Source organism: Melanotaenia boesemani, chromosome 23, assembly GCF_017639745.1.
Source record: "Melanotaenia boesemani isolate fMelBoe1 chromosome 23, fMelBoe1.pri, whole genome shotgun sequence".
Lineage (NCBI taxonomy): Eukaryota > Metazoa > Chordata > Actinopteri > Atheriniformes > Melanotaeniidae > Melanotaenia > Melanotaenia boesemani.
Window position 1 is genome coordinate 15,161,188 of NC_055704.1, and position 13,132 is coordinate 15,174,319.

The window sequence follows — 13,132 nt, forward strand, 5'->3', positions numbered from 1 at the left end:
GGAGGGGGTGACATGGAGCGCTGCTCCCCTGTGCTGTGATAGTGTGATTACAGTGCCGCTGGCTGCCGCATGCCAACACATAGGAGCAGGAGGAGGCACACACGCAAACACATACACAGGTATTTACAGTACACCATAAAAGCGATGTTAGTACTGAGCGACACCGTCTCAAACACAAACCACTTAAAGTGCAGCAATATTAGCTGATTGTACCGTGGCACCACCACCATCCTTATGATTGTGCAGCCATTTCCATCATTCCAGATCAATTTCCCACATCAGACAGCTTTTACCTGCCCATTATCCTATTCAGCCATTACTTCTGTGGCCTCCTGGCAAAATAAAAATGACAGGAGAGGGATAGAGATGAGCTGCAAAGAGGGAACAAAGTGCTTTACACAAAAAAAACTATAGGTGAAACACCTTAAGACCTAGAGCAATTAAAGAAGCTTTCTGCAAATTTAATACATTACATTTAGTGCATTTGTCTTTTTTTCCAAACTTCTTTTTGTTGATGAGGAACACTGCAGGGCCTGCCTCTTCTACTGATCATTTCATTGCAGTACAGTGTAGGCGAGCATTGTTGTATCGCTGCCATCTCAAAACTGATTGCCAATGAAAGCAACAAACTCTATCTTTAAATTGAATAAAACAAGGGCTGATGTGCCAAGAAGGCTGCAGAGTTCATTAGACAATGCTTGACTTTTTGGATAACAATTTAACAGAATTCAGCTCGAGCCCCTTCATTGTTTGCATAATTGCAATTTCCACATCGTATCACCTCTTACCTGCTGTAGATAAAATCTTATATTCTTCTTCCTCCTCTCACCTTTCTCCACACACTCCTTCACTTCCTCTCTTTTTATCTGAACTGTCAGTCAGGCCGTCACATGCAAGTCTTTGTGTGTTGTATTTGGCAGAACACAGTTTAGTGCAACCATCTGTCTTCTACTTCTCTCTCTCACTCCCTCTCCTGTCGTCCCTGCCAAAGTCACCCATCGGAGGAGCTTTTTTCTTGTTTTTCTTTTCTGCGTCTCTTTTTTAAATCTATAAAGTCATATGGCTCTCATCCTACAAGCACACAGAACTTTGTGTTCACTTGTTTGTGTGTTAGCGTGGGTTTTGGTGCAGAGAGCAGGTACACAGCATTACTGTCCAAATAAAAGGAAAGGACCAGCTGTTGTTAGAGTTTGCTGAACTGTCCTTGTGAGGCACCTCTTCTGCTTGAAAAGAAGAGAATTTTTGGAGTTTTGTGTGACTGTGGATGAAACAGCAGATGGCCAGTTGATTTGTAGGGCCCAAGAACTTTTTGAGAACTAAAAGATTGAACTATGCAAATTAGAAAGACTTGATGGTCAAGACCCAGAATTATAGTTCATTTAAGAAAATAGAACAAACTTGTATTTGTTTTTACCTCATTTGGACCTCAAGCACACACCATTTCTGGACCTGAAGTCCAACCTTTGGTCCCCATGAGGTGTAACATAATTTGATTTTTATCATACTTTGTTTTTTAACACACTGTTTGTCTTTTTTTCTCCTGCACATCCTTCCTTTTCCTATTCCCCTGCCTCCCTCCCCTCGTTCTCTCCCTCCTTTATCAGCAGGTCCAGGGCCAACTCCCCCCACTGATGATTCCCGTCTTTCCCCCTGATCAGCGGACTCTGGCGGCAGCTGCAGCCCAGCAAGGCTTCTTAATGCCGCCTGGCTTCAACTACAAACCCGGCTGCAGTGAGTGGCATCCACACACATGCACACACTGCCGAAAAGAAGTGTGCAAGTAGCTTTCACTTAGTGTTTCATGTTATCATCCAAGAAAGGTAGAGGCTGAACGTTTTCCCACATAAGGAGTCTGGTTGTTTCCCAAAAGGCAGGCTTGCCCCTACAACAACATCTCCCTCTTAATAGAAAAACCAGTCCAAATACAGCCTTCCTGTTTACACTCTCAATCTCTCTCCCTCTTTCACTCAGTCCTTTTGGCTCCTTCCTTTTGTCTTGTCTATTTTTTGATGTATAAAAGCAACAAAATGAAGGCGTTGAGCAAGTTTTATCTATTTATTTATTTTTTGGCCATCGAGCTCCGGCTGTGTGGCAATGTGTTGTTTACCATGATAGAGAAAGACGGAGATGGAGAGAAAGAGAGCCTGGTGCTTGCCAGGGGATGCTGGGAATAAATGCACAGTAGGGGGGGTTAGCAGAAGGGGGGGGAGGGAGGGTGGTAATGTGACCTGCCCTAGGTTCTCCTCACATTAACACAGGACGCCAGAATGCGTTTCCAAATCAACCCACACACACCAACACACGTGCACATCCAGGCAGTCAGAGATTGCTTTATGATATCACAAACACACACATCCGCACAAAAACTATTTAGAAACTTATATCTTTGTGTGCACAAGAACACAGGCTTGTGCACACTCAGTCCCCCCCACCCCACTTTGAGTTTCACAGCTTCCCAAACAAGTCCATTCCATTTTAATTAGTGCCATCTTCACCCACACCCACGTAACTACCCTGTCAAGCAGTGGGCTTGTCTTTTCGCTGCCTCAGCCAACTCCAACCGGACTGGCACACTGTAGCAGGCCGAGCCGCCCCTGAGAAAACTCTCTGGCAACTTTCAAAGTCGTTGTGAGTCGGTGCAGTTTGGTGCTGCAGCTCTAAATAGGACATGTGTAGCATTGTGCTCTGACATATTCTCACGGCACTTCATTGAAGATATGAATAGATTGTATCTGCGCAGCATGGACTTCTGTGCATTTAGTGGCTCTTGTTTAAACTGATTTTTAAAACTAAAAAAGCAAAACAATACAATAATTCAAACAGATTTCTCATTTTTCAGGCTACTTCTAAAACGTAATGAGTATAAGATGAAGAAATCAGTAGTTGTGATGCTGCACCCATTGCATAATATTTAATTCCTATATTGTTATTTGCCAAACAAAAATTATCATATTCTGTTTCTCTTGCATTAAAACTTATTCATAATTGAGACCAGTTTGAATTAAAGCCTTTCACTTTGATGAAGTTGGGTGACAAGTATGTTCCACTGCTTCTAAACTCAAAATCCCAAATTCATAAAGCCTCATCAGGCTTATTTTTTCCATACGTCAAAAAGCTCTGCTCAGATCCAGGTGAGACATTAAGCTTTTTTCCAGCTTTCCATGCACCCATAATGACAAACATATCACTTTGTTTGCTTCCAATTACGCAGTTCACCTGTAGGATTTTTCTAAATTTAAAGTTGTGTAAAAAATTACACAAAAGGTACGCTGACAGTGTTTTTTTTTTTCTTCACTTGCTTCAATTTATCTCCCTCTATGGTCTGTTTGTCAGTGAGAAATCTCAGTCTCTGTCCCTGAGCCAACAGCAACATGTTTGCTTTTCTATGTCCCTCTCCCTTTTGTTACAGCGACCCCCAGGAGAAGCATAAATATCCACTGGACTCATGTTTGTCTAGGGAGCAAGGAGAAAAGACCAATCTCCTAGAATACACAGTCCTGAAATAATTCTTCAGTCTCCTGCCTTCCCTCCCTAATGGAGAAAAGAATGTCTCAGCTTTGCTTTCAGGTTTTTTTTTTTTTTTATAAGAGCCAAGTTATATGGGAAAATATGTTAGAACAAATGTCTGGCTTATGCACACAAAATTACATAAGCACATTCACACAATGAAGGTTCGGATACAGCCAAGAGGCTGACCAATGTGCTGAAGGTTTAGGTCAGAAGTGCAAGTTCAAGCTCCGAGAACTTTCTTAAGTTTGTTTCATGAAGACAGAAGTTTCCTGGATTAAACATCTGACCTCCATGTGTTGCACTGTGGTTTGTGGACATCCTTAAATGCAAATCAAAGCCATCAACCAAGATGTTTATACAATATAACAATAATTAAACACAATATCCTCCTCTCCCTGCCAACCATATCCTTTTTTCTGTCATTTCTGACCTCTTTGTTCCCCATTCATTCTCTCTACATGCGTAATTACAACCTAGCTTATCTGCAGTCACCAACTAATAACCCAAACTCATCTTTTCCTCCCCTGCTTTTTACACCTCCGTCTAGCTCTTGATTTATCTTTCATGGAAAAAAGGGAGTCAGAGAATATGTGAAGAGGAGGCAAACTGTAACTTTGGATGAGTGAAAAATAACAACAGAAAGAAAGCAAGCTGAGAAGAAAAGAGATGAGCACCTGAAGTGACACTCTTCCCACAAAGCAGAGGACAGACAGCTGGGGGGTGGGGGGCTACAATCGGCAGTCGCAGCTCTTAATTATGGCGCTGGGGCCGGCTTTATCAGAATCCCCTCACCTCGCTGCTCTTTGTCAGTGGGTATTAAGAAGGAGGACACACAATCAGGCTTTTCATTAGGGCCCCACTGGCAGTACACACAAAGGACAGCTTTAGCAGCTTCAGAAAGGGACTCAGGTGGTAGCTTTGGGAGGTGGGGGGGTGATACAAGAAGGAGCCAAGGATGAAGGTAGGATAGGAGGAAGCTGAAAAACAAGAGTATGAAGAGAGAAAAAAAGGGAGACACCTAGACCAAAAAGAAGTGGAGTATGTGGGAGAGGAAGGAAGGATAGGGATATAGGCAGAAGGCAGAACAGGAGAAAGCAGAGAAGAAATGTGGAATAGGATACAACTAGTGTGAAAAATGACCTGTGTATTTCTAATCAACATGCTGTAATGAACATATTAACCATGATATTTTTTTTTGTTTGTTTTTGTTTTTTAGGTGACCCCTACCCCCTCCAGCTCATCCCCACAACAATGGCTGCAGCTGCTGCTGCCGCCACACCTGGTCTGGGACCCCTACAGCTGCAGGTAGGACTGCAGTATCTACAACAGATGATGACGCAAACATCTAACTGCAAAGAAACAGAAATCTTCAAACACACAATAAAAGTATTTCCTATTTTCACTTGGTGGTGCCACTGGGAGCAAATCTCTCAACCTCGTTGGCGTTGACACCACAGTGTGCTGACTGCTGATCTACACACTACTACAAACAACAAGAGAGGGGATACACAACAGTCCCAAATGTGGACATTTTCATGATCCTACCAAAACATGATTTCCATGATCAGAATTCAGAAATAGGAGCTGATAAATGTAACCATAGCATGTGGCTTTTTTCTTAAAAAAAATAAAGCTGAACAAACAATGGTGGCTACAAAATCTTCTCATTACCAAATTGTCACACACTGCTGCCTGGTCAAGAGCCCTTAATGTAATTTTCCAGTGTATCAAGTCCTCCTTTTCACTTTCTGATGCACAGAGAGCTTCTCTTTCACTGCATATTTCCAGTTATTCTTCTGCAGCACAGAGTGATGAACCAGGTGCACTAATAGTGAACCGTGATGGGAAAACCTCATGCTTTAGAACGGACTTATTAATAAACATGGAGTGCATAAGGAAATAAGAGGGGTGTGGCGGGAGAGACACTCTGCTGTAAAACAAATGTCTTGTATCCATGTCTCTCTTTTTTAATTTTGAACTGCTTCTTTACATATTCAAAGCACTTGGTTAATGTTAGGAAAACATTGTGGTTTGGTGTTAAATTACTATAATGGTTAAAACTGACACAGTGGGCTCCTGACCAAATGTCAGAATAAGGATTGTTGGGTGTGAGGACAAGTGGAATTTATTCAAAGCAATGTGAACGTGTCAAAAAGGGGCAGGTGACTAATTAAGTGGTCAATAAATGACAACTTTGTACCATCAAAGGTAAAGCACCAGTACATATCCTCAATGACCAATTCATTTAATATAGAGTTCCTTTATGGTCCCTCTTGCCATGTCATAGATCCACAAGCCAAGCCAAGCAGAAATGACAGAGCAGGTTGAAGAGAGGCAAAACAGTGAAAAAAAAGAGTCATCTGTTATCCCACTTAAAAGGAGGATGAGTCCGATTGTCCCTGTCTGCATATGCAGAGTAAGGCTGGTATTCCTGGCCGCTCTCTTCCTCTTAGCCCCACATGCAGAAAAACACACAAGACTAGAACGCACATACATCCACTCAAATCCACATGAGCTTCGGGGGCCCCCTCTTCCAAGGGTTAAGAGCCAGTGCAGGCATTCCCTCAGTGGCCTGTCTGAAACACATTAAGCCCCAGCACTGGGCTTGCCACCTCTGCCTCCCTGATGTGTAATTATAAAGTATAACACACACAGATGTCTGGGTAAAACAGCTGTTTCACACACGTCATGTACATTAACACATCCAACTGCTAACCGCTAACACACAAAGAGAATGATGGAAATATACAGGTTAAAGGTTAGACTGAGTGTGTGTAATACATTTGCACCTGTCAGGCAAACGAGCTGTCCCATATGCTAGACACTACAAGGTGAACAGAAAGCTGTGTAACTCTATCATGGAGAACAAACACTGCTGTCGTCACTGATTTCATTATTACTCACGTCTGTATCAGTGTGTTTAGCCACAGAATAATATTGTCCGTTATCAGCACTTCAATCTAGCTGTCCATATGTTCCCCTGAATTAAGGCTCACTCAAAATCTCCAGTTCAACAGCTTTGTCCACCTTGCAATTGGATTTTTTTTTTCCTTCGCCAGCAGGGTGGGATGATAACACAAGTGCAAAAAAACATCTCACTAATAGATTTCTCTCTTAACAACCATCACACAAACACTCGCAACAAACACAGTTGCCCGTTGAGATTAAGGCTTTGTTGGAGGGAAACGGATTTGCCCAGGCTAACACAAGTACAGATGTCTCAATGTGGATGGATTTCCTTTGGGATTGTCTCTGCGCCCTCATTTGATAAGAAGGTGTTTCTGTCGCAGAGGCAAAACTTCACAGCTTAGGCTTCAGGTCGCCACAGCAACACAGTGGTTTTTGCAGAGGACGCAAGTAAGCCTGCTCAGCTGACACACCATCACATGATTTTTTTTTTTTTTTTTTTTACACAAAGAACAAAGTATGCTACTGTACAAGGAAGAGAATTAAAAAAAATAAATAAATACTCAAAGTTGTTACCTAACATGAGAACTGAGTGATTACAATATTTTTTCTATCATTTTTTAACATTTCATATGATTGTTTCTTAGTTTCAGTTTATTTAACATGCCAGATAAATACAGATAGAATATAAATGTGGTATAATTATGGGGCATACATACATCATGCACACACCCTCAGACACCCACTGAGACCATACAAGATCTAAAACTGTAAAAGGCACCCTGCTGGTGCCCACAAAGGGCTACTAACTGTTTGAATTCTCAGTAATGCACAATTAACCTTTTAGTAAGGAAGAAAAAAAAGGATAATGAGCCAACAAGTGCTACTAAAGAGCAAATGTTAAATCTTCAAGGTATTTTTTTTATTATTTCTCCCTAAAAAACATTCATTTTCCATTAGTTCCACTGTAAATTAGGTAAATAAAAGCAACATAAAAACTAATTGTTGAATTTACTTTATACTTTATCGGCTTTTTCATTACAACTTTAATTATAATTGTCAAAATAATGAACCTCAATTTTTCTCATCGGCATTTAAAAATAATATCTCAAGGGCTGCTTACATATATATAGGGGTGTGTGTGTGGTAAAAATGGTGTTAATTGTGTTCAAAGTCAATTTATCCCTCGAACACTAAAGTGTTCTAGAGTTAGGTATGGCACTAGTTAAAAGTTTGGACACATGTTCACACATGTTCATTTTCAATAAACTAGTGAAGAGCTGTATAAACTGCCGTATAAAATTATTATAGATATGAAATCTAAAACTTGTAATGCATTTTTCAGATTGCAGTCCATGGTTGTCAATTTGAAAAAAAAGAAAAAGTCTTCTCTGATTCTTGGTTTTTGACCTGCTTTGCTCAAAAAGCACAGCTTTAAGTGCAGTTTGTAGGGAAAAAGTATTAATCTAAATGATTTAAAGCTCTATCATCTTCTTTTCTAACATCCTACATAGAAATCTGCAGAGTAGCTCTTCTAGTCAATGGGAGCTTAACACAGAATCCTCTACTGAAGGTTTTCAAGGCAATGGAGGCTTTGGAGTGTACAAGGTTGGCATTTAGCATCTTAATCTGAGGGATGAGTGTGACATTGTGCATTAGGGCATGTTAATCTGGCTCCCTATTGACCCTTGATATCATTGATACAGTATCATCCACATCATACAAATGCACTTAACAGGACAAACAGTGAGTTGAAAAATGAAAAGGAAAAAATCCACTTATCCAGGCAAAAGAAACAGATTGGTGATAACGAAAAGGCAGAAGTACTGGAAGATAAACAGAAAGAGAGATGGGTGGAGATGGAGGTAGGTAGAGGAGAAAAGAGTGGATGTATGAGGGAAAGAAAAAGTGTGCGCACACGGCATAAAGAGGGTCAATAGCACGGGTCAGGCATCATATGGAGAGGCAGATGTTGGAACATATTGTCCTGGATTACCGCACTGTACACCGGAGACATAGATGGACGAACAACGGACAGGCGGTTAGAGGGAGGAGGGACAGGGAAATAGAAGAACAGATGAGAGGTAAAAAAGAAATCAATGGAGCAGCTCATTTCTCCACAAAACCTTATCTGGGACAGAGAAAGATAACAGCTAACCAGTCTTCTCAGTTGGGAGAATTGATTCACTGTCTGCATTTCCCCCTCTGCCTGAAAGGTCTCTTGGAAACTTTTGTTATTGCAGGAATCAATGAGCGATAAGTGACTGTATTTCCACAAATTTTGCACCATCAACATGTACTACATAGTTTGTCACTTTGTTTTTTCCATCCAAATATTGGTGGAATTCCATTTCAAAGTTTAGAAAGCATTTTTGAAATGTTAGCTTTTCTTATTAAGCAATTCAGCAAAAATGAAGTCAAATTCTTTTCAACAATCTATTGTAAAGAAAGCACAAAGAAAAAATAAGCCCAACACTTCATTTCAAGAAAAGGAATTTTTCTTTAAACAAACAGCAGCACTTGTACTTATTTCACCGTTCAGTCTCAAAGAGGTTTCAGACACTTCAAGAAAAAGATTCAAATGCAGGACAAAAATACAATCATAAAGACAGGAAAGTGCTTTTGTCAGATGCATCTGACTTGGAATCTTTTTTTTTTTCTTTAAATAAACATCCCAAACTTGGTATGATAAACAGAGGGCAATCTGTTAAAATCCATACCACAGTCCTTGTGGACATGTAAACAATAGCATTCAGATGGCTCTCAAGCACTGCTAACTCGGACAACAAAGATCAGGAGAGTTCGTAATCTGACTAAAGCTGCAGATTATTGACCGAGAGTCTTTCACACAGAGATCCCCATGGACTAAGACGATAAGAGAAACAGCAAAACAAGAGAATGGACACAGCTTATTGTGTGCTAGTAAGCACGCACCCACACATGCATGCAGAGTCAATAGTACTAATACCAAACAATCACCCCCATGTCCTCAGTCAAAGAACACCAATAGTCTTATATCACCTTTCATCAATGGAGTGCAGACAACACACACAAATAGGGTGGAGTGTCATGTGACAAGCACACACTAACCACTGGACATGTTCACGTGCACTTTCACAAACACATGCAGATGTTGCTGCCTTCACTTTAGAGGATTAAGAAGAAGTGAGGAGCAGGTCTTAATGGATGCCCCCACACACACACAAACACACTGCTCGGCGGTATGCCTGGCTAGTGAGTGACATTTTAAATTCCTTAGTCTCATCCAGCAACCGCAATTTTGCCCTTCCCCACCCCCATTCATTGTGTGATTGTGTGTGTCTATGGCAGTGTGTGTTCGCTCCTCCAGTCACCCCAGGGGGCTTTGCGCTGTCACTTCCTGTTTGTTGACATGCATGTCGTTGTGGCGACGCTCTGGGCACGCTCTGCAGTGTACCATGGGTGTGTACGTGTGAGCAAGTTTGTGTTTGTCATTGCTCGCCGGCCCATTGAGCAGGCTTTGAGTGACAGGAGCTGGCCTTGTAATGGAACTCAATTCAGTCCGCAAATAAAGAGGCCTTTGAACCACTGGTCCGAATATGGCAGGACACACACACACACACACACACACACACACACACACACACAAGCAAGAATGCACACACACCGCCTGTGGTCCATTCGCTTGGGGGGTTTTCCTTGTAGAGTGAGGAAGGAGGTGAGGGGTGTTCATGCTCAGCTGCCCTCCACCCCCCACCGCACCCTCCACCCCCGTTCCACCTCCTTTCCAGGAGGTACAGTGCAGCTAATTGAAGAGAAACGACCAAGAGGTGGCTGATCTGATCTTGGCTAGCTGGTGCTCAGCGCTGCATTCGTGTAACTCACGACTGATCTCCAGCTGGTTTACAGAGCAGCAGCAGTAGCAGCACATCCACTTATCATTTCTCTCCTCACTGTTGATTAATCTCCACTGTCAAGCTTTTCAGATGCCTGTCCTGACATAACACCGAGGTGCAAGACACGTAAGAAATCAGATGAGAAAAAAGGCAGATAAAAATGTGACAAACCATTTTTTTCTCCCTCATAAACTCAGTTTCACAGTGAAGTATTTCTTAAGTATTAAGTCTAATAATGTTTATCAGGGTTAAAGTTACCTTGCTCTGCGTTTTGATTCTTACTTGAGAAAATAACTCACTTTTTTGGAATGACAAGTATCTGTAAGGTGAAATTAAAACTAGGGAAATCAATAAAAGCAATAGAAAAAGATGGAGAACTGGAGTAGAAATAATATTTTTACATTGCAGATGCTTTATTGCTGTGAATATTGCTGTTGCCACATGTGACTGACAGTCAGACGGAGGCTCTTTCCAAAAGTATGCCTTTTGTGTGAGTGTGTGCTGCCAGTTTTGTCTTGTTTGTACAAAAAAGAGACTAATGTCTTTATTTAAGATAGCAGAAGAGAGCAGGAGGTAACGTGGCTGTCAAGACAGATAGAGAGAGGTACAAACAGACAGAGAGAGAGATGGATAGAGAAACAGCAGTGACAGCATCTCTTTCTTGTCCATTTGCATAAACCAGCCTTTGTTTGACGCCGATGGCCAGCAGCCAAGCACCAACAGAAGGACGGAAGTTAAACTCAAAAAGAGGAAAAAAAACAACTACTTCCAAAAAATGAGTCTACCAGAAATAAATAACAATTATAACTTATAATAAAAATCAGTTCTCACAAAAAGCACTCTGTTTCTCTTTAGAGGAAAATAACAATTCAGAGAAACACAAGACAGCGTCTTGGAGATTTGTATTAGCTGACATAAAAGTCATTGAGCTTTGCAGGATCATTTTGAGAAGGAAAGAGGCATTTATGAATATTGAAGCTCTTTCCAAGTTGTGAATATTATGCTGTCTGTTGCTGTGGATATACTGGCCAGAGACTGTTTTGCATGTTACACTGGTATTGCATAAATATTCCAGAAACTGTTCACACCATAGCAGCTTGCACCATAATGCTTTAATTTAATTGGAAATTAATTAAATACATAAGAGTAAGGAAAACAGTTTTTGTTCCCCACAGCGGTTGTTGAATTAATTTATCTTTATCTGGACCTATTTTATAGCATTTGTGTGCTTATTTGGCCTGTTGTCGCTGCACAGAAAACATTACAGATCCACCAGACACTTCTGGCATCTCCCATCTGGCATGTAGCTTCACAAATTTCTCCCTCTTTCCTCCTCCATCATCACTTTTCTTTTTCACCTTGAGCAAGAGCCGAGCTCTCCGGCGTGACCTCGATAGCCGGAATGTTTGCCTTTCTCCCACGATGCACCTGGAGGGGACATGGCCATCTCTAGGCCTGTCAGAGAGGCTGTTAGCGCTTCTCCCATGGGGTGAGGAGGGGGGTTGACAGTAGAGATGTCCCTCTCTATCTCCCTCTGTCACACAAACAGAGACCAGGCCACTAATGGCCTCTTCTTCCAGAGCTTTTTAGTTAGCTTTTCCTTTTTTTGTGAGCTCTCAAGTATTCATTTATTCATGTTATCCTTTTCTTCTTTGTTTTTTTCTCAACCCTTTTCTTTTACCCTCACTCATCTCCCTTTCTTACTGTCCCTATCGTCCCCCTCCCCGACCCAACTCTTCCCTGTCTGTCTCTCCACCCGTCTCTCTGACCTTGCAGCAGTTGTACGCAGCTCAGTTAGCGGCCATGCAGGTTTCCCCGGGGGCCAAGCAGCATGGGGGCAGTCTTCCACCTCAAGCCAACCTGGGTACACACTCCCCACCCACCAACACACACTTACAGAGTGACAAAGGTCGCAGTTCCACGCCTCCCAACAAAACCAAGGTAAGGACAGATGCCAAGGATCGGTGTTTATGCATGTTTTCTTTTTCAACCTCAAAAAAGGCTGACTAACAAGGTTGCTGGCTCAGTATTATTATTTTGTTCCTTCTCCAGTTAAGAATTCATACAAGAAACTATGATTAAGTCAGTTTATCTATAAATTTCTTTAAGGATTTAATTTTCTCAATCTGTGACAACTTACATTTCTTGAGATTGTTGATACTACTTCGCTTTTTATAGAAAACAAGTTAGAAGATTCTTTCAGATTTATAGGAAATGACAATTTTGTTGGACTCAAAGCCTAAAATTACTTTGTGCAGCCAAATTACAACAATATATAATATGGCCTTTAAATTTTTACTCAAGTCTAAGTAAGAAAGACAGTGTTCCTTTGCTGTGCACAAGTTGTTTTTCCTTCTCCTACTCAAGTGTCCTGAGGAGTGATCTACTCACAGAAACACCCTTCCTTTGTCAAACTTGGTGCCTGACAAAACTTGCAGTCACCTCATGTCTGCAAATCAAATAACTTTATCACAAAACTCCAGCTAGTGTCTGGTTGCGGCCGATTTGAGGATGTGTCGATGTTTTGTGCTTTTCTCGCCTGGCTGCCTGATAGAGGTGATGAAAAGAAACCTTGTGTCCATCCAAGTGGAACTCTATGAATATCTGGTTGGCTGTGGGTGCCCAAACACCTCCCCCCACCAACAAACACACAACCCCATCCTCCATGCCATTCTATCCAACATGTAATGGTGCCCACATACGTGGAGGTCATGAGACACGTTCATCTAGTATCGGCTTTGTTCAAGAGTATGACAATTTTAAATTCTAGTTGGTGCTAATCATTTTACCCCATACACCAAAGTTTTGTATATTCCCTTTCCTTTCACATCTTCTGCTTT

At 41.5% G+C, this 13,132-nt stretch overlaps 1 protein-coding gene across 15 annotated transcripts in view; it reads left to right on the forward strand.

Moving 5' to 3' along the window:
- Positions 1-13,132, forward strand: part of sox5 (SRY-box transcription factor 5) — a 285,484-nt gene that overhangs the window by 256,519 nt on the left and 15,833 nt on the right. For 11 of the 15 annotated variants that reach the window (XM_041977282.1, XM_041977289.1, XM_041977279.1 and 8 more), the window contains 3 exons: positions 1,605-1,731; positions 4,727-4,815; positions 12,069-12,233. In XM_041977282.1, coding sequence (XP_041833216.1) covers positions 1,605-1,731; positions 4,727-4,815; positions 12,069-12,233 — 381 coding nt within the window. The remainder of the gene's footprint in view (positions 1-1,604; positions 1,732-4,726; positions 4,816-12,068; positions 12,234-13,132) is intronic. The other 4 variants (XM_041977276.1, XM_041977278.1, XM_041977291.1 and 1 more) reach the window with 1 other exon arrangement.